General features: G+C 38.2%; 1 protein-coding gene across 1 annotated transcript; it reads right to left on the reverse strand.

Annotated features, from left to right (window-relative positions):
* Positions 1-10,424: 10,424 nt before the first annotated feature.
* LOC130695365 (vang-like protein 2) lies at positions 10,425-19,890 on the reverse strand. The gene is made up of 10 exons (XM_057518490.2): positions 19,443-19,890; positions 14,935-15,193; positions 14,522-14,832; positions 13,940-14,075; positions 12,880-13,419; positions 12,559-12,714; positions 12,262-12,438; positions 12,006-12,192; positions 11,687-11,895; positions 10,425-11,384 (listed from the first exon to the last, which is right to left on the reverse strand). The coding sequence occupies exons 2-10, from the start codon at positions 15,091-15,093 to the stop codon at positions 11,166-11,168; spliced, it is 2,094 nt and encodes a 697-aa protein (XP_057374473.1). The 5' UTR covers positions 15,094-15,193; positions 19,443-19,890; the 3' UTR covers positions 10,425-11,165.
* Between the last annotated feature and the right edge of the window lie 925 nt (positions 19,891-20,815).

A 20,815-nucleotide genomic window follows, 5' to 3' on the forward strand; every position in this document is an offset into this window, starting at 1 on the left:
GAGATCTAAAAAGCTATACTTTATTTTCTATTACACACGGCTGGTTTAACGAGAAAGCCAATTACTGAATCGAAACACCGAAAAAACTGGCGTGCCAGTACGTGACGGTTCTCTAATGGAAAAGTCGGGCTTATTTTGTCGGGCTTATTTTCGGTTATGGCTAAATTTAAAAGTTAGCTTAAAATACATCATTTCGATGGGGAATTGAATGAAAAGCGTGAATATTAAGTTTATTTTTCCAACAGACTTATATTTTTTCAAACAACCGTAAAAAACCATAACATAAAGTTGATGCGCCAACTGCACATTATTTCCGTGTATTTCAAAAACGGTTCGTTTGACGGGAAAATAAATCACCTAATCAGGATCAGCGTTCAATTCTGACTATGCAGTATAATTTTTGATTAATTTCAAAAAATTTCGTTTTTGGCCGATTTTGACAAAAGTGAGAAGGCTATAGCCTTCCCACTTTTTCATTTTTGGCAAAATTACAAATATGGTTTAAAATACATGATTTCGATGTAGAATTGAATGCTGATCACGGAAATCGAATTTATTTTTCACTGTGCATTATAGTTTATCAAATAACCGAAAAAAAACTACCGTGGGAATTTTACCTCAAAAACCTGCAAAAAATGACACTCACCAGAATTAGTCGTGTATTTCAAAAACGGTTCGTTTGACGGGAAAATAAATCAGTAAATCAGAATCTGCGTTCAATTCTGATTATGGAGTATGATTTTTGATTAATTTCAAGAGATTTCTTTTTTGGCCGATTTTGGCAAAAGTGAGAAGGCTATAGCCTTCCCACTTTTTCATTTTTGGCCAAATTTCAAATATAGCTTAAAATACATGATTTCGATGCAAAATTGAATGCTGATAACGGAAATTAAGTTTATTTTTCAATGGAGCTTATAGGTTTTGAAATAAACGTAAAAAACTAAAATAAAGTTGCGGGTCTTACATCACTTTTTGTGTTTTATTTTGAAAACGGCGGATTTACCGAGAAAACCAATCACGGAATCGAAATCACCACTCAATTTTGATCATACTGTGTGATTTTTGATTAATTTCAAGAGATTTTGTTTTTGGCCGATTTTGACAAAAGTGAGAAGGCTATAGCCTTCCCACTTTTTCATTTTTGGACAAATCTCAAATTTGGCTGAAAATACATCATTTCGATCGGGAATTGAATGCTGATAACGGAAATCAAGTTTATTTTTCAATGGGGCTGATAGGTTTTGAAATAAGCGTAAAAAACAAAAATAAAGTTGCGGGTCTCAAATCACTTTTTGTGTTTTATTTTGAAAACGGCGGGTTTCCCGAGAAAACCAATCACGGAACCGAAATCAATGTTCAATTTTGATCATGCAGTGTGATTTTCGATTAATTTCAAGAGATTTCGTTTTTGGCCGAATTTGACAAAAGTGAGAAGGCTATAGCCTTCCCACTTTTTCATTTTTGGCCAAATCTTAAATTTTACTTAAAATATATTATTTCGATGCAGAATGGAATGCTGATCACGAAAATCATATTTATTTTTCAATGGGCCTTATAGTTTTTTGATAAAACATCAAAAACACAAGGCCGGTTTTATGCTGTCGAGCTTATTTTTTAGGGCTTTTTTTGTCGAGCTTATTTTCGGTTATGGCTAAATTTAAAAATTAGCTTAAAATACATCATTTCGATGGGGAATTGAATGAAAAGCGTGAATATTAAGTTTTTTTTTTCAACAGACTTATATTTTTTCAAGCAAACGTAAGAAACCATAACATAAAGTTGATGCGCCTACCGCACGTTATTTCCGTGTATTTCAAAAACGGTTCGTTTGAGGGGAAAATAAATCACTAAATCAGAATCTGCGTTCAATTCTGATTATGGAGTATGATTTTTGATTAATTTCAAGAGATTTCGTTTTTGGCCGATTTTGGCAAAAGTGAGAAGGCTATAGCCTTCCCACTTTTTCATTTTTGGCCAAATTTCAAATATAGCTTAAAATACATGATTTCGATGCAAAATTGAATGCTGATAACGGAAATAAAGTTTATTTTTCAATGGAGCTTATAGGTTTTGAAATAAACGTAAAAAACTAAAATAAAGTTGCGGGTCTTACATCACTTTTTGTGTTTTATTTTGAAAACGGCGGATTTCCCGAGAAAACCAATCACGGAACCGCAATCATCGCTCAATTTTGATCATGCAGTGTGATTTTTTTATTAATTTCAAGAGATTTTGTTTTTGGCCGATTTTGACAAAAGTGAGAAGGCTATAGCCTTCCTACTTTTTCATTTTTGGCCAAATCTCAAATTTTAATAAAAATATATTATTTCGATGCAGAATGGAATGCTGATCACGAAAATCAGATTTATTTTTCAATAGGCCTTATAGTTTTTACATAAAACGTCAAAAACACAAGGCCGGGCTTATGTTGTCGGGCTTAATTTTTTGTTGGCTAAATTTTAAATTTGGAATTTTATAATACACTTATATACTTTAAATACATCATTTCGATGGGGAATTGAACGCTGATTCCGAGAAAATTGTTCTTTTTTTCACAAAGTCAACCGTTTTTGTAATATACCACATTAACCAGTACGCCAGTATGTGACAGCGTTAGCGGGATTTTTCATTAGAGCCGTTGGGTACTGGCGCGTTAGTTTTTGCAGTATATTTAAATAACGGTTTAATTAGTTAAATAAAAAACAATTTTCCCAGAATTTGCATTCAATTTTGAGTTTATTCTGTGATTTTCGACTAATTCTGGTGAGTGTCATTTTTTGCAGGTTTTTGAGGTAAAATTCCCACGGTAGTTTTTTTCGGTTATTTGAAAAACTATAATACCCAGAGAAAAATGAGTTCAATTTCCGTGATCAGTATTCAATTCTACATCGAAATCATGTATTTTAAACCCTATTTGTAATTTTGCCAAAAATGAAAAAGTGGGAAGGCTATAGCCTTCTCTTTCTATTTTCCCGTCAAACGAACCGTTTTTGAAATACACGGATATAATGTGCAGTAGGCGCACCAACTTTATGTTGTGGTTTTTTACGTTTGTTTGAAAAAATATAAGTCTGTTGGAAAAATTTACGTAATATTCACGCTTTTCATTCAATTTCCGAACGAAATGATGTATTTTCAGCCAAATTAAAAATTTACCCAACAAAAAAATTAAGCCCGACAAAAAAGGCCCAGCCTTGTGTTTTTGACGTTTTACTAAAAAACTATAACGCCCATTGAAAAATAAATCTGATTTTCGTGATCAGCATTCCATTCTGCATCGGAATAATATATTTTAAGTAAAATTTGAGATTTGGCCAAAAATGAAAAAGTGGGAAGGCTATAGCCTTCTCACTTTTGTCAAAATCGGCCAAAAACGAAATCTCTTGAAATTAATCGAAAATTATATTTCATAATCAGAATTGAACACTGATTCTGATTTAGTGATTTATTTTTCCGTCAAACGAACCGTTTTTGAAATACACGGAAATAATGTGCTATAGGCGCACCAACTTTATGTTACGGTTTTTTACGTTTTTTTGAATAAATATAAGCCTAGTCGAAAAATAAACTTAATTTTCGTTATTTTGATTCAATTCCCGATCAAAGCGATGTATTTTGAGCCAAATTTAAAAATTAGCCAACAAAAAATTAAGCCCAACAAAAAAAGCCCGGCCTTGTGTTTTTGACGTTTTATTAAAAAACTCATAAGGCCCATTGAAAAAAAAATCTGATTTTCGTGATCAGCATTCCATTCTGCATCGAAATAATATATTTTTATTAAAATTTGAGATTTGGCCAAAAATGAAAAAGTGGGAAGGCTATAGCCTTCTCACTTTTGTCAAAACTGGACAAAAACGAAATCTCTTGAAATTAATCGAAAATCACACTGCATGATCAAAATTGAGCGATGATTGCGGTTCCGTGATTGGTTTTCTCGGGAAATCCGCCGTTTTCAAAATAAAACACAAAAAGTGATTTAAGACCCGCAACTTTATTTTTGTTTTTTACGTTTATTTCAAAACCTATAAGCTCCAATGAAAAATAAACTTGATTTCCGTTATCAGCATTCAATTCCCGATCGAAATGAAGTATTTTCATCCAAATTTGAGATTTGTCCAAAAATGAAAAAGTGGGAAGGCTATAGCCTTCTCACTTTTGTCAAAATCGGCCAAAAACCAAATGTCTTGAAACTAATCAAAAATCTTGCTGCATAATCAGAATTGAACGCTGATTCTGATTTAGTGATTTATTTTCCCTTTAAACGAACCGTTTTTGAACCATAACCGAAAATAAGCCCGACAACATAAAACCGGCCTTGTGTTTTTTATGTTTTATTTCAAAACTATAAGGACCATTGAAAAATAAATATGATTTTCGTGATCAGAATTTAATTCTGCATCGAAATCATATATTTTTATTAAAATTTGAGATTTGTCCAAAAATGAAAAAGTGGGAAGGCTATAGCCTTCTCACTTTTGTCAAAATCGGCCAAAAACAAAATCTCTTGAAATTAATAAAAAATCACACTGTATAATCAAAATTGAGTGGTGATTTCGATTCCGTGATTGGTTTTCTCGGGAAATCCGCCGTTTTCAAAATAAAACACAAAAAGTGATGTAAGACCCGCAACTTTATTTTTGTTTTTTACGTTTATTTCAAAACCTATAAGCTCCATTGAAAAATAAACTTAATTTCCGTTATCAGCATTCAATTTTGCATCGAAATCATGTATTGTAAGCTATATTTGAGATTTGGCCAAAAATGAAAAAGTGGGAAGGCTATAGCCTTCTCACTTTTGTCAAAATCGGCCAAAAACGAAATCTGTTAAAATTAATCAAAAATCGTACTGCATGATCAGAATTGAACGCTGTTTCTAATTAAGTGATTTATTTTCCCGTCAAACGAACAGTTTTTGAAATACACGGAAATAATGTGCAGTTGGCGCATCAACTTTATGTTATGGTTTTTTACGTTTGTTTGAAAAACTATAAGCCTAAAAGAAAAATAAACTTTATTTTACTGCGTTTCATTCAATTCCCGATCAAAATGTTATATTTTAAGCCAAGTAAAAAATTTTGCGATGACTGAAAATAAGCCCGACAAAATAAATAAGCCCGACTTTTCCATTAATTTTGTATTTTGCAAAAATCTTTAAAACAGCAATGAATACACATGATTTTGATTCAGCATTAAATAATAATCACGGAAATCAGGTGTTTTTTTTTCAATGGGACGTAGTTTTTTAAATAAACGATCCGCGCCAGTACGCACCAGCGCTAGCGCGACTGTCTACTAGAGAGCCGTCGCGTACTGGCGCGTTAGTTTTTAAGGTTACATAATGACAGACTTAACCAGAATTGCACGCTGATTCTGACTAAGTGACTTGTTTTCTCATAAAACGAGCTTTTTTTTTGAAACATATGGAAACAATGTGCTGTAGGCGGCTAGGCGCACCAATCCACACACTAAAATGAGGAAGCCTACGTTTTACGCATGCCGTGATTAAACTGAGTGTTTTAACAGATTTTACTTTGTTTCATTAAAAAAATGTTTCGCCATGTCGAAAACGAAATACGACGTGTAGCTCTAATTAGAACAAAAAGGACTCTAGCTATTTTACAAGCAGAACTTTGAAGGCGTAAATCAAAATTCAAAACAAAAAAATCACCGATCATTTCTCGCTTTGATGCGGCACATACGTTATGTATTGTTTATTCATTTCCTCGTAAAAAAAAACAAAAACAAAAAAAAAACAAGCAAAATAAAACAGAATGGACTTTAGTTTTTCCCCATTCTTGATTTCCATTCATCAATAAAATAGATATAATCAGCGCAGTGTTTCATGCGGCCGGGCTTGTTCTTCTCAGCAGAGAGCTCTACTTTAACGACAACAAATTTTCCCGTTTGTCGTTGTTTTTATTCTTTAAGAGTCTGGGACTGGAAAAAACTTGCCTTTTAGTACGCACCGGCCAGCTAAAAACCATCACTTGCTGTGAGTTCCCAAAAACGATAGTGCCAGCTATTCGAGTATAGGCAAGACACACATAAGAGCGGCGTCGATGCTAAACTCAACGACCGAACGTTGAAAAAAAGAAAAAACGTTTTGAGAATGAGCAGCATGAATATCCATGCTCGCATGTTTGCCTGAGCTGCTGCTTGGGCTGCTGCTGCTGCCACCCTGTCGTAAAAAAATTCGAATAAAAAAAGAAAAACGAAAAAAGTATTAAAAGAAAAAAAGAAAAGATATACAAAAACAACAACTACCAGAACATCAGATATTTTGGCTTTGTTTCTTTGTTTTTTTTTTCGGGGGGCTGTTACTATCTGCGGCTCTCTTGCTGTCCGTCCGTCTGCATCGGTGTACGCATGTTTGTCTGTCTGTTATGCGCGTATAAAGTGGGCCCTCCGCATCGTCCTTTTCCCTCTGTATATGAAATGAGCTGAAATGCTGGATTCGAAAACAATTAGGCAGCGATTTACGACCGCGCTGAACGTTGTAAAACCCACAAGCGACCTGTCGTAAAAGAGAAAAAAAAAAAAAAAAAAAAGAAAAGAAAAGAATGGAAATAGAAAAAGGAACAACAAGCAACTCCTTACTACCAACTTTGTGCTGTTTGACTCTGTTTTTTTGTTGTTGTTGTTGTTGTGTGTGCAGGCGAATCAAGCGGCGGGAGATTTTTCTTCTTCATTCTTTTTTTTTCTTTTTTTTTGCTGCTATTATGTAAGGAGAACAGCGCGTGTCTTGTAGCAGAGCAAAAATGAAAATTGGCCCACACGATCAAACGGTACTTTGACTCTCGTGTGCTGTGGTAATTTCAGTTTCTTTTTTTTTTTTTTTTTTTTTTTTTGTGTGTTCTTGTTTTTGTTGTTTCACCTCCAACCTCGTCTGAATTTTTATTGAATTCTCTACGTGCAAAAGCACCGGGGCTGGCAACTTGCAGAGTGGGTGTAGAAAAGGCATTATCCCAATGCTCTTGATTTACAATCTACCTGGGAAACCGAATCAATGTATATATAAAAAACAATAAAAACCGTAAAGAAAAACGAAGAAAATTGGATTTTTACCTTTTTTCTTTTTTTCTGTTATGTTTCTCGTATTCTCTCGTGTTTGAGCACGAAAGGTAATTTTCCTCCCCTCCCTTTACTATTTGAGCTTTTTAAGGACTTCTTGATCGGAATCGCCTTTTTGTTTCTTTTCGTTCAGTCGTGCAGGAAGCCACCTGAAAAAAAAAAACAAAAAAAAGACACGAGAACCCCCTCCAAAAAAAAAAAACAGCCACTACCATCCGAAGTCGGCGGCTGTGGGCGCGATGGCGGTCGTGATCCGGTCAGATTATTATTATTCGGTCGCGGGAGAGCGAGCACATCAACGCAAAGCGCTTTCAATGGGAGTTGTTTTTCTTTCAGAGTCACGTTGACTTTCAAAACGACACACTATATATACATACGCCGCATCATAAAAAACAAAACAAAAAAAAAAAAAATCGACTTGCACAACAAAAAAAAAACAAAGAGCTTTTTTTTTAAAATAATATCTTTGGGTCGAAATCTTTTTCGGCTGTCTTGGGGGGAAGTCATAGTCCGTAAATATGATATTGAAGTAAGTAAGAAAAGGGGAAGACAAGCATCACGAGTACACAAACAGTGTCTATACGTATAGCCAAGTTGCAGGTTGTAAAACAAATCAAAGCTATTAGACAGTAATGGGGCAGCGAGAGCTGCCGCAAACAAAACAGGAAAAGAGCACCTCGTGCAAGTCTAAACTGCTGAACTGAGAAGAAGAAGAAGAAGAACATTTTACGGCAGGATAAGCAGACACAGCCATCGAGAGCTACACTTTGCGAGCAACAGGTATGCTATTATCGCCATCGTTATACTTGGTCATGTTTGTTTTGTTTTTTCTTCTTCTTCTTCTTTTTTTCGCTATTCGTCACTCCATTTGTGTCGGTAAAAATGTGAAGAATGGGAACATTAGCGGGTCGTTATTTCAGTTTGACCAAGCCGAAATGAACGACTAGTTTTCACGCAAAAGAGCATCAACGAAGAGCAGAGCTTGACGCGTTTCTTAAATAATAAGGTGCGCGTCGTAATGGGGGGGAGAGAAGAACCTGATGCCCACGGAAAGAAGAAATGTTGAAAGGGGAGTTTTTTTTTTTCTTTTTTTTTCTTCTAAATAAATGGGAATTCTAGCGATGGAGACGAGTCGTCATGTTCCATTAGAAAACAAAAACGATGCAAAGGGAATTTCTACAAGACCAGTTTGCTTCATTAAGGGATGAACGTAAGCGCATAAACATTTTATTTTTTTTTACCATTGAGAAAACATAAGCGACGCGGCAGGGGAACAGCTTTTTTGCTGGCGGCACTTGCAATTCTCTAAAAAAAAAAAAATGAATTTTTGTTTTCTTTAATTTATTCACGTCGCACCGAATATCTCTTCGCGTCCTACCTGTTTTGTTTATTTTTTGTTGCCTTTTGCCTTTTACTTGTTGTGTGTTGCGTGTATCTATACTTAAAGGTACGTAGATATATAAAAAAAAAGGAAGATGGTTGTCGAGAGAAACGCGGGCGTGTGCTGCTGCCCATCGGTCGGCGCTGCTGTTGCGCTGTTTGTACAAACACACATCACGCAATTGCGCACTGCCCGCAAGCAACACCTTTTCGCTGCGCGTCCTTACAGAGAAGCGAAGCCAACAGTCGTATGCAGCAATTCTTCATTGCCCAAAGGGCACGAAATTTTCTTATTCTCTCAAATACCTAATAATTTTTACCTTCTTCGCGCACAATACAGAAAACGATTTCCCTTTCTCATCCGTCGACGCCGGGATGAGACTCATCATCATCATCATCATCATTTTTCCAGAGGAAAAGAGCAACTCCTCCTCCACATTTTGAAAAGGCTCTTCTTCTCCAACGAACCCCATAGAGTTCCCGTATTTTTATCATTAGATTACTCATCGCTGATGCGCAAGTAACTAACCAGTTAGGTAACCATTCCCCCCCCCCCACCTATCTGTTACTCCCTCCCCCGTCTCACAAAAAAAAAAAGGGAGAGTTTAAAATAGTCAAACATTGAAAACAAAAGTTAAAATAATTGAACATTTCGGATAGTTGAAAAATGAACATTTCCTGTTTGAGGCTAACGCATCTCGAATAAAATTGCTCAATGTCATAATCATTTCAAATGTTGACAAGTCCAGCTAAATAAATGAGAAGCTACATTTTTCTTCTCGATTCAACGGATCGCTATTCGCGGCGGAAGGAAAAAGGACGCGGCCAAAAAGGAATGTCGGCCCGCTTGCACTCGATGCGCATTCTGAGCTATTGGCATTTCTGGCACAGTTTTTGCTGTGTACCATTCACGACGGTTTCTTGTTGCCTCCCCTTTAAAAAAAAGAAGAAAACCTTTCCATATGTAGTCGATACGTCGTACATAACCTTCGATACTACGAGTCCCTTTTTTTTTTAATAACCGAACTAAAGAGATAGGAGGGGAGGGCGGCTGGCAAAGAGCACGGATATAACAGACATGATGAAATATGCAAACTGACGTTGAGCATTTTTTTTTTTTTTTACATCCCCATCATATACATACCACTAAATACACCCTAAATACAGCCAAACTGCGGTACATTCTTTCGGTCCGCTAAATGTATCGACTGGAACTCTCTTTTTTTTTTTTAAACTTTAGTTTCTGTGGAAAATCTCGACTTATTGCAACGAAACAGCGAGTGATTTTCCATGTAGGTATTGACTATAATATAACAAAAAAGAAAAAAAGCGTCAGGGTCGGCACATATTAGACACGCGTAACGTGCATATACAATCCAAGTGACCACACATGGCAATCACAGCAACCGCTTGCTCTTTTTCGGTAGGGATTTAAAAGAAATATAGAAGAGGGAAAGAAAAAAACAAGTGTCTGTCTGTGTGTGTGTTTGTATATAAAAGGGAATCCATCTTTCGAATGTGTTTAGTGTGGGCGCCCCTTCACGCGTCAAAAAGAAAGTCGAAACGGCCTCGAAAACGTACAAAATAAAATTTAAAAAAAAACCTGCTGAGGGTTATCCGTCTGTTTCTACTGGTCGTGCTGCCAATCATTCAACGGTGACGTCGTTTTTTCAGACCTTCGGAAAAGCACCGAATTTTTTTTTTTTTTATTTAACATTTTTTTCTTTTCATCGGTTTGTAACGCCGTCCGCTGTTTCCGCATAGTTTTCTTTTCAAAAAGAGAGAAATGAAGATGGTCGCCTTCAGCTAAAATGTGAATTGGCCCTCATCAACCACCCGAAGGCTCATTTTTCCCCTCACGAAGATGATAACGATGGATGAAAATGTTTTTTTTTTTGTTTTTCGACCAATTAAGATTCCGACCAGAGACTTTGTTTTTCTTCCCTTTGGTTTTTTTTCCCATAGCAAAAACATCACAGACGAAACATGTATTGTTTTGTTTTGTTACAAACAAATGTGTACAGGCAGTTCTTCTCTTGTTTTCAAATGGAGGGACATGGCACCTTCATTCAACTATTTTTTTTGTTTTGTTTTCTTTCTTTTGTTAATTCGTTGTTATTGTTTTGTTTGTTACACACGATGGGGAAGATCATTATGTCATGGAAAAAAAAAAAGAAAGGGGTCGAACAAAAGAGAGATGGTAGCAAACTATTACTTTAGAAAAACAAAAACCAGATCGGGTGAAAAAAACAAACAAAAAAACTGGGCCATCTAATTTGCATGCCACACTTAAGGTGGGTACACGGCCGATGTCTGAGAGTTTCCCATCGATATAATATGAACAAGTGTGATTATTTACACGTGAACATGACGCGAAGGGCGGGGGGAATCTAATTATCATTGAAGCCAACAGTTGATTACGACGATAGGGCGATTTCAACGCGCACATTCGACATAAATTCGATATGTCTGCGAGTATTTTCATTTGAATATTAAACGTTTCAACAAAAAAAGAAATGAAAACAATTTTTTTTTTTTTAATAAAACCTAAAATGTAAAAAAGAAAGAAAAATTGCACAAAACGCAACGGGCGTTGTTCTTTCAAAAAAAAAAAAAAATGAGACGACTAGTTTCTTTTCAAAAATCCTTAAATAAAGAAAAAACGTAAACAAATATTTCCCTTTCACTAGCGACGGAGCGGACACATCGCGAGTTCAAACGGAAGTCTCCGAACTGAGTCGCAAAACAAACTTGTTGGATTTGGGTTCGATAATCTCCTCGGTGATGTTGTAGTGGGGCAAGTTGGAGATGCGGCAGAGTAGGGAAACATCTCCTTGTCGCAGCTGGAAGACGGTGCCATCCTCGATGCCGCGAGACAAGAGGACGTCGCAGACGAGCGACCACGTTTGAATGGGACACTTTTCCTTGTCGTTCTGAAGAGAGAGAGAGAAAAAAAAAAAAAAAAAAAAATTTGTTTGTAACCAATCCATTTTAAAATTAAAACTATCCTCAACGTTTATGCGCGTTGCGAGAGAGCGTTAAATAAAAAAAAAAGCCAGATGTGAAAAGCAAACAAATTTTTGATTTCTTTCTTTTCTTTAGAAAGGAGGAATAACAAAATTTACGATCAAAGGCCTAATGGCCGTACGGACGTCGGACCCTTTTAGCCAATGAAAAATGGGGTCCGCATTTTTTTTTTTTTTTTTTTAGATATAAAAAATAAAGATTTTCCTACCTGCATGACGGGCGAGGCAACGAGGAACTTTTCGACAAAGGCGCGGGCGGAGAGGTCGTGACTGAGGCAGATGGCCAGGTGCTGCAGGATGGACTCGACCGTGTGGCGCGGCTGCTGGCGCGTGATCCTCAGGTACTTTTGCAGCGGGCGGGCCATTGACGGGAAGATGGCCTGAGCCGCTTCGTAAGGATCCATCGGCACTGCTGGACCTGAAGCAACAACAAAAAGGGACAATTAAAATTTAGAAAAACTTCGCCGTCCAAAGTGTCAATTTTATAACGGATGAGTTACAACAGCTGATGGGCATTTATTTGTTTACCGGGTTCAGCTTGGAGTCGTCGGATGTGAGTGAAAGCCTCCTCGGCGGCCGTGACCAGACGGGCGCGCCTCTTTTTCAAACGTCGTTCGTATTCGTGCTCTTCGTAGAATCTTTCGTTGTGGCTGGAATTGTTGCGCCGGGCCGTCGTGGACGAGCTGGTCGTCGACAAAACGCCTCTGGCATTAGCCTATTGAGAGCAAAGAAATGAAATGAAGTCATAAAAAATGTTATTGGAACAAATGAATAAAAATCGTACAGGATTCAGAGATCCGTCATTGTTCTGGCCGTCGAGGTCGTAGAACTTGAAAGAGGACGAATGATGCAACTTGGAACGGGTCCTCCGCGGCGGCAGGCGCTCCAGGAACGGATTGTAGATGGGAAAGTCGGTGTAGTACTTGTCCAGGAGCCAGACGGCAGCCCGTTGTATCGATATCTGATTGAGACGGGTTTAAACAAAATCAATCGATTGCCATGATGGAAAGGGGGCGCTCAATGTCATAAAAAAATAAATCAAAACAACAACAAAAAAAAAAAAAGGGAAAGAAAGACTTACGGCTCCTACTGGATAGCCTCTGGATATGCCGTCGGGACTCCTAATGACATGCAAATAATACCTGGGCGGCATTTGGCGAATCTCCAATAACAAGACTGCAGCGTAATGGACAAACAATAGGGCGTCGACTAGTGACAAGGCAAACGTCACAATCGCCTTTTGTAAGCAAAAAAAAAAAAATAAAAAAAAATAAATTAAAAACAATTCATTAAACGATAACGTAAACATTCACCCCGGCAAACAGCCAAAAACAAAAACAAAAATAATAATTTGCACATTTTTAAATGAAAAGATTTTATGTTGATGTTTTTTTCAATTTACCTTGTAATCAAGTTGATCCTGCTGTTCGACGACTCTGACGCCGTAAAAGAGGCAATAGGCGAACGTGGTGACGAAGACGAGGAGAAGGACGAGCGTCCGGAGGAAGAAAATCCTCGGCATTGTGGCTCTAGTCGGTCTCCAGAAGACGGCCCAGCTGCCCAGCGCCAGCAGGACCAGTTTCACCGTCAGAGTGATGAGTAGGCCTTCGCATTCGGCCGGGCAACGAAGCTGCTCCGACCTTAGAGGCACGATCTGCATCCGGGGCAGCAAAACCATGGCGATGGGCGTGGTGACGGCCAAAGCGGCCAGGACGGCGGCCGTGATCGAGCCGAGGTAGCGCTGACACTTGAAATTCCATCCGAGGTTGCCTTGGCTCTGAAACTGACCCATGGCGTTGGATGACCAGGCCGGATCGTTGGGTCCGCCATCGCCGTCGCGGCCGCCGTCGCCTCCGCCGAGTCGCGACACGTCATCCATCGATCCGGACGCCACGGACGTGTTGCCCGTTATGGCCGTGGCGTTGTCTCCCCATCCGTCATCCTGGTTGTGTGAATCATCGACAAATCAATCAATGCGCCGTTGCGTGTAAATTCTTATTTGCCTTTTATCTACACAGTCGATTCTTTCTTTCTCTCAAAATGTCGTGTAAGGCACCAACGCTCACACACACACACACACACACACACACACACGTACAATCGAATGAAATCCATTTACATTTCATCCATTCACATAACGCGGACGGGTCCAGCAGCGACCGCACGTCGCGAGCTACGCGGTTCCCCCTCCCTTTCCTTTTATTTTTACCTCAAACACGTATTCTATATTATATACATATCTAAATATTTTCTGTTTACACGGGACGCCGCCGCCGCTGCGCAACTTTGGGTCAACGGATCCATCAAATGGCGCCGTTTACAACACAAAAGAAAAAACAAAAAAAAAAAAAAATCTATTTTTGTTTTTTTTGTTTTTTTTTTTTTTTTTTTTGTTTTTGAATATCATCTACATTCATTTGAATAAACTTAAACCAAAAGGAAATAGTTTGGCTGATATTTACCTGTGGTAGAATTTGGACTTCAATGACTTCTTGGTGCTGGCCGTTATTGCCACGATCGTTGTTACCGCCCAGGACAGCTGACGTTTGCATGGGCGAAGACGAAATCGGATGATCCCGATGTCCCGACCGCGTACTCCTAAAATATTTTTTAAAAAAATGTTGCAAAACATTTTAATTACTAGTCACGTGATAGTTGAAAATGACGATGCAATCGAGAAACAAACGAAATCTTTTCCTGAATTCAATTCAAAACTGTAAGATAAATGCTAGAAAATCCATGAATGGACATGGACATGGACATTTTCTTTTTTCTTTTTTTTTTTATTAAAGGCTAAAAAAAAAAAAAAAAAAAAAAAATTGCTGCGATTCACTCGTATAATACAAGTGGAGCGATGTGATTTAAGGTTGATGATGTCGACCGCCCTCCCCTTTCGCTATTGTTATTATTATGGCACTCTCGCTCCTTTTAAGTCCTTCAAGATGAGCCACGCCAAGGCAAAAAGAAAAACACCTGGCCTCAACGTTCGGCTATATTTATGCGACAACAACAACAACAACGTAAAAAAAAAAAAAAATAAAAACCTGTGCGATCGGTGATGTCCGGAGTTGTTGCTCTTGTTCGACTGGGACGAAGTGAGCGGACGATTGGGCTGATGGCGGGACGAGCGGGTCGATTGGACGCGATTCGAAGACAAGCCGGCCATCGAATTCGAGTGATCGGAGCGCAGCGATTGGTTCTCCTCGTCGGCGATGTTGTTGCTCCGGTGATGATGTTGCGGTATGGCCGGCGGAGGCATCTGCGGCTGTGTGTGCCCGACGTTATTCCACATCTGATGGCCGGCCATGTCTTTGCCAACGGCTGACGATCCGTTCATCATTAAACCACCGTTTGTCTGTGAATGAGAAAGAAAAAAAAAATCACGAATTAGTTTTTGTTTTTTTTTTGAATGAAGAAGAGGAAGAATTCAGAAAACGAGGTACAAATGCGAGCATACCTTCAGGGCATGACCGTTGTTGCCGAAGACGGGCGTCGATCTAGGCGAACCGATGAGCGAAGGCGCGTTCGAACTGGAATTGCCGCCTAGTTGGTGATTCGATCCCGATCCGGATTCCGGAGAATCCGACAGCATGTACGTTGTCATGTTGTCGTACATTCGTTTTTCTCCTCCTTATTTTCGTAATGCAATCACGCAAAAAAAAAATAGAACCAGAGCTGCTCCTTTGGTATTTCTCAGCCAGAAAAGTTTGACACTTCTGTGGAAAACAAAAAAAAAAAACAAAAAAAATACATGAGAAAAAAGGAATAATTGATTGAAGATGATTCTCACTCGTTCACACACTATTGCCCATTCCCTTTGTTGTTATCGCAATGAAAATTGCACGCATCGTCACACGCTCTATTTTTCATCCCCCCCCCCTTATTTTTTCTGTGTGTTGTTCTTCGAAATCAAAATCAAACATTGACATGACGAAACTAAAGTGGCGCGGTCGGTGCGTTTGATTTTGCAACAGAAAATGAATATTTATACACACGTCGTGCACACCAAAACTCTCTCGACCGTAATGAGATGCTGCAGCCTGATGTTTTTTTGTTTCTTTTTTTTTTGTCCGGCTTCGAAAAAAAAACAAAAAAAAAACCTAAAATAAGAAGAAAACGATTGTCGCCTTTATTTCTGCTCGTGTTGGGTGCGGGATTTTTTTTTCACGTGTGTGTGTATGTGACAACGACATTCTCTTCCAGTCCAGGGCGCGGACTCGCAGCGCGTTGACATTATCGCAAAATCATCAAGACAGCTGCTGCACTCTGGTCAGACTGTGAGAAGCAGAAATCTTGTTTTGTTTTTTTTTAACTCGTGTTCGTTCTCAAACATTTTCGAATTGCACCGTGTTTTTTTGTTTTTTTAACCTTGTTGGTGTAGGTTTTCATTTTTTGATTAACACAAAGTGAAACACACGAGGCAACAAGGCCGTTTTTTTTTTTAGACACGTAAAAAGTTCATTGACATTGTGTTCTGGAATGACGAACAAGCCGTCCAGTGCAAATGGAACTTGAAAAGATGATCGGAAGTCGTCGGGAAAAGTTCAATCCGTCAGTTGGCAACGAAAAAATAGGCATTTGAAAAGAAATAAATGTGACGATCCGCCAGCTGCTCGCGTGACGGAATGAAATCGGAATGGTACAAAATTGGGTGCCAAGAAACATACTACCCCATTGGTGGGAATTTTACTCGGAAAAATCCCTCGGCCGGATCTCGAAATAAACTGGAGAGAAAAAAAAAATCCGATACTGTTTGGCGGTCGTCGGATCTTGTCAGCGTTTCCCCCCTCTGCTTGAAAGAAAGGAAAGAAATCGAATAGTCTTTTTTTTTTTTTTTTTTTGTAAACCTATACACGCCTAGAATATTACGAGAATGGGATGCGTCTCTCTCTCTCTCCTTTTTCGGGATCGCCATCCTCTCAACGGGAGTTTTTTCTTTCCAAATATATCCGCCGTTTAGCATAGAACGAATCGGAGCCCCCCCCCCCCTTCTATCATATCTCGATCGTTGCATATATCAATTTCACCTTTTAGTTTATTGTTGGAAAAAGAAAAAAGGAACATTTTTCTTTAACTCTGTGGCGGGTCTTCTTACACATCGATACACACCACACATGGAACAAAAATATACTTTTTCGAGTTTAAAACGTATAAAGACGTTGAATGTAATACACGGCGTTATGGCTGTACGCTTCTTATTCTTTCCGAATTTTTTTTTTTTTATTGAAATAAATGTCAAGGGAAAAAAAAGGCCCAGAGATCATCATCACATCTGCAAAATACACGGGCCATCACGCGGGATCATCCGTCGTAAAAAACCGTTGTGTGTTTCTCTTTTTCCTTGGATACATAAGATTGTGAACTCGCGATAAGAATTCGTGTTTCGAGGCTGTTTAGCTCCACGGTAAATGCACCGGGATGACCAGAGATGCACAACCCAAAAAGAAGAATGTCACACACAGGTGACACACAATCTCTCATCGTTCAAAATGTTTCTCTTCCTCTTTTTTTGGCTTCGTCATCTCTTTTAGAAGATGACCATCATCGCGTCCTTTTTTTTTTTTCAGCTACCGTAACAACACCATTCAAGGCGAAAAAAATAAATAAATACGCTTTAATGCAATAACACTATATAAGACTTTTTTTTTTTTTTTTTAAGCGAACACGGTTTCCGCAACCACCTTGAAATGGCCTACTGCATTTCTCTTCGTGTTGGCTACCAACACGAAGAGATAAACGAGGCAATTGGGTAATACTACCAAAGATGGTGGACATTGTTTGTGTTTTTTTAGGCGAAAAACAAAAACGTCTAGCGTCTCATTTTTTTTTTTGGAACATAATAATTGAAGAGAGCGCGAAAAAAAAAACATTTCCTTTTCGCGCGGGCGGTCTTGTAAATACTAGTGATTTTTTGCTTTTCGAGCGACATTTTGTTTCAACAGGTACACACGAAAAAAAATGAGGGGGGGGGGGAGAGAGAGAGAAAAAAAAAAAATGTTGGATATAATAAAAAGAAGAAGAACCCGTCGCGCAACAGTTCCTCTTGTTCCAGACGTTGAGAAAACTAGAAGAGAGAGAACATAAGGAAAGAGGAATGAAAGAGATAAGAGCCAGAGAACCAGGTGTGCCCTGAAGGGAAGCTGAGGGCCATTCGTACCTTCTTTTTTCCAACTACAACAGGTGAACGGCCCAGCAGCCCCCAGAAAAGAAAAAAAAAACACCAAGGAGAACCGCCACTGTTGCCATACCATCATTAAATACTCTCCCCCCCCTCCTCTTCTAGTACACTCAGGTAACATGTTGGAAAAAGAAGGGGAGAATTTTTGTTTTCAAGCTTCTTCCTGTATTTTTATCTTTCCGTTGAGATCGAGTTTTTTCTTTTCTTTTTTTTTTACTTTCTCTGACTCGCTTCCCTCAATGTTGTATATTTAGATTAATAGATTTCACAATAGCCTTCTAAAATACAACCACAAAAAGAAAAAAAAATTTCGTTTCGGCGCCGACTTATTTACGACAAGGTTTGGCTACTTCATAATTCGATAAGCATCTCTCCAAAACAAAACAAAAAAACAATTCTGGAACACATCAATATTCTGCTTCAAGTCAATAGAGACCGACTTACTAGGCCTGTTTTCAATAATGAGCCGATGTCATTTATCTCTTGATTTATCCGTCCACTAATCTCGGAAAAAGAGGAACAGATGACAGCGCCATGTTGTTCCTTTTTTTTTTTATGATTGCGTACATGTTTGGAAGCTTTCAACACAAATCGTGAAAAAATAATAACGAGCCAATTTATTTTTGTGTGTGTCTTTGTTTCAATGGCAGTTTGGGGTGACAACGTATCAGATGATTGGCTCGAACGGAATTCATTACTCATTTGTTTTCGGGGGTTATCGAGTCGTCAAAACATTGCACGAAACATGGCGATTACAAAAACAAAGGAAAAATGGAATTTTTTTGTTTTTACGAGTACCTCGCTTCATTTTATCTGCTGTTAGAAAAAGATGTTTATCTTTTCTGAATATTTGGACTCTTTTGTTTTTTTTGTTTTTTTTTAAATAAATAAGGGTGGAGTAACGATTACACAACCTGTAAAAATTGTGCGATCGAAAGAAGGAACGCCATTGTTTAACGAATTGGCTAAACAAAAAAAAAAAAAAGGACTGACCGGTTCGTTCCCGTCTTTTTTGAAATAAAACAAAAATGCGATGATTTCCTCTCAATAGTTGGGTGCGAACGATTTGAATAGATCTCGAATTTCCAGTTTTTTTGTTTTTTTTCAAACGACAATTTCTCAACGTTTTTCAATTGCAAAGAGAAAAAAAAAGAAGTTGACGCGACGAGATCTCTGAAACGAGATTACCCTATTCGAAAATAATCCGCGTCGGGTCACGAATATTTAACAAAATTTCTTGTCTACATTTATTTGTTTTCAAGTCTACGGAGACAAGTCAAACCTGTTTCCACTGCCCTCTTCTTTTTCCAGTGAAAAAAAGAAAAAAAAAACAACAAAAAAACAACATAAATCAGAGCGCCCAGGAAACAAAATGTCCTGACTTTTTACAGATTTCTCGAGAAAGTCTGAATTGGAATTAAAAAAAGATGGTTAGAATTCATCTTTTGTTGCACTTCGATTCAAAAGAAGTGCAGACAGAATCTTCGTGTGGAAAAAGAAGACATTAAACACGATGAACATTTTTAGAGAAAAGTGTTATTTCATTTCTTCCTGGACAAAAAAAAACCTGGGCTACGACGACAGGGATTAAGAAGCTTCTCGTTTTTTTTTTCCAACTTAAAAAATATTCCGTAAATAGAAAAGGAGAAAAGAAAAAAAAACTATCTCGTCACTGGGATTAATGCAAAAAAGAAATGGTAGCCTGGACAGCGTGCAGACAAATAGTCTTCCTTTTCTAGCTAATATACATTTTTTTTTTTTCCTGGAGAAGAAGAAGAAACACTCACCTTTTTTTTTCCTTTTCGTTGTGTTGTTGAAGATTTCCGGTGGCTGCTGTGAGACGTGCAAATTAGGAGACCATAAATTTCTGGGTATCTGATTTCAATCTTCTTTTACACCCAACTGTTTTCACTGGTGATCTCTCTCAAGGAAATCAATAATCCATGCAGCTTAGCTGATGGTAATCCATAGGTGTTACCGCCGAACAGAGGGTTTCGTGTAATTCTTTTTTTTTTCTGCTTTACACGTCGTTTAGTTTCATTCCCCGAAACGCACTCACACACTTGAGATATGCACTTTTTCACACTTAAACAAAAGAAATTGTTGGATTAAAAGGGCCCCCACAAGGACCTTCGTTCAGGACAATCCACCCCCACTCTTCGGGAATTACACACCAACAAAAAAAAAAAAGATAAAATTCGGCTGCTGTATGATGTCTGCTGCTGTTGCGGCTAAGCGTCCACACTCGACTGAGCTGCTTCACCACGATAAAGCCACGCCATACTCTTTTTTTTTTTTCTTTTCTTTTTCTAGCTTTTAAATATATACATGAAACAGAAAAAAGGGGGAAAGGAGAAGAGGAGGGGAGAGAAAAAAGACCTCCAAAATGGAAGGGACCCTGCGGCGATTGCATGCTATTGGTCCGCTTCAGTCTTTGGCACCCGAAACAACTGCAACACACTCCAGTAGACTTGGGCGAGAGAGTTTTTTTTTTATGGAAGGCGGGGAGTGTAGTTGTCGTCAAGGCAAAATAAAAGCGAACTATTTTTAAAACCCTCCCCCCCCTTTAAATAAGATCGTTACCATTAAAGAAAAGAAAAGTTTTGCGTGACAAAATGTGGTCAAAGCGACAGCTGTTTTACAAAAGAGTTTTCATTTTAACAAAAGAATATAACTTTTTTTAATCGTCGAGAAAGAATCAATTTTCCAAGAATTGAAGCGAGAAAAGAAAATGGTGGGCTGGCCTCTAACGTTGCTCGACGTCGGCTCTGTATCGTCTTTCGCATGAGTTGGCCTGTCTGCTTCACTATCCATCCGCGTGGATCAAAATAGTATATACAAGGCAAAATGATTGTAGTAGTATTATTATCTCAAACTATAAAATGCTTGCACGAGACGTGTCCCGAGTGAACCGCACACGTTTCAATGTAACCACGTCTCACGTGAAGGAGCTGCCGGTTTATCTACGATCAACGAACAGCTGATTCCAACGTGTTCAATTTATTCTTCTTTTTTTCCAATCCAAATAGCTAAATAATTTTCGGTTTCTTAGATAACAATTCTACTGATAAATTCCCCTTTTAATCTCATTATTTTAAAGCGAGTCCTAATACATTTGAGCTTCTTGTTTTACCCACATTCCCCATACGAAAAAAAAAGC

The sequence above is a fragment of the Daphnia carinata genome, chromosome 7 (assembly GCF_022539665.2).
Source record: "Daphnia carinata strain CSIRO-1 chromosome 7, CSIRO_AGI_Dcar_HiC_V3, whole genome shotgun sequence".
Taxonomy (NCBI): domain Eukaryota; kingdom Metazoa; phylum Arthropoda; class Branchiopoda; order Diplostraca; family Daphniidae; genus Daphnia; species Daphnia carinata.

Coding starts and splice junctions, on each gene's coding strand:
- LOC130695365 (XM_057518490.2), bottom strand. CDS start 15,093: ATGTACGACAACATGACAACGTACATGCTGTCGGATTCTCCGGAATCC. Junction 14,076..14,521: donor GGACATCACCGATCGCACAG/GTTTTTATTTTT, acceptor AAAATATTTTAG/GAGTACGCGGTCGGGACATC. Junction 11,896..12,005: donor ACGACTCCAAGCTGAACCCG/GTAAACAAATAA, acceptor TTGTTGCTTCAG/GTCCAGCAGTGCCGATGGAT.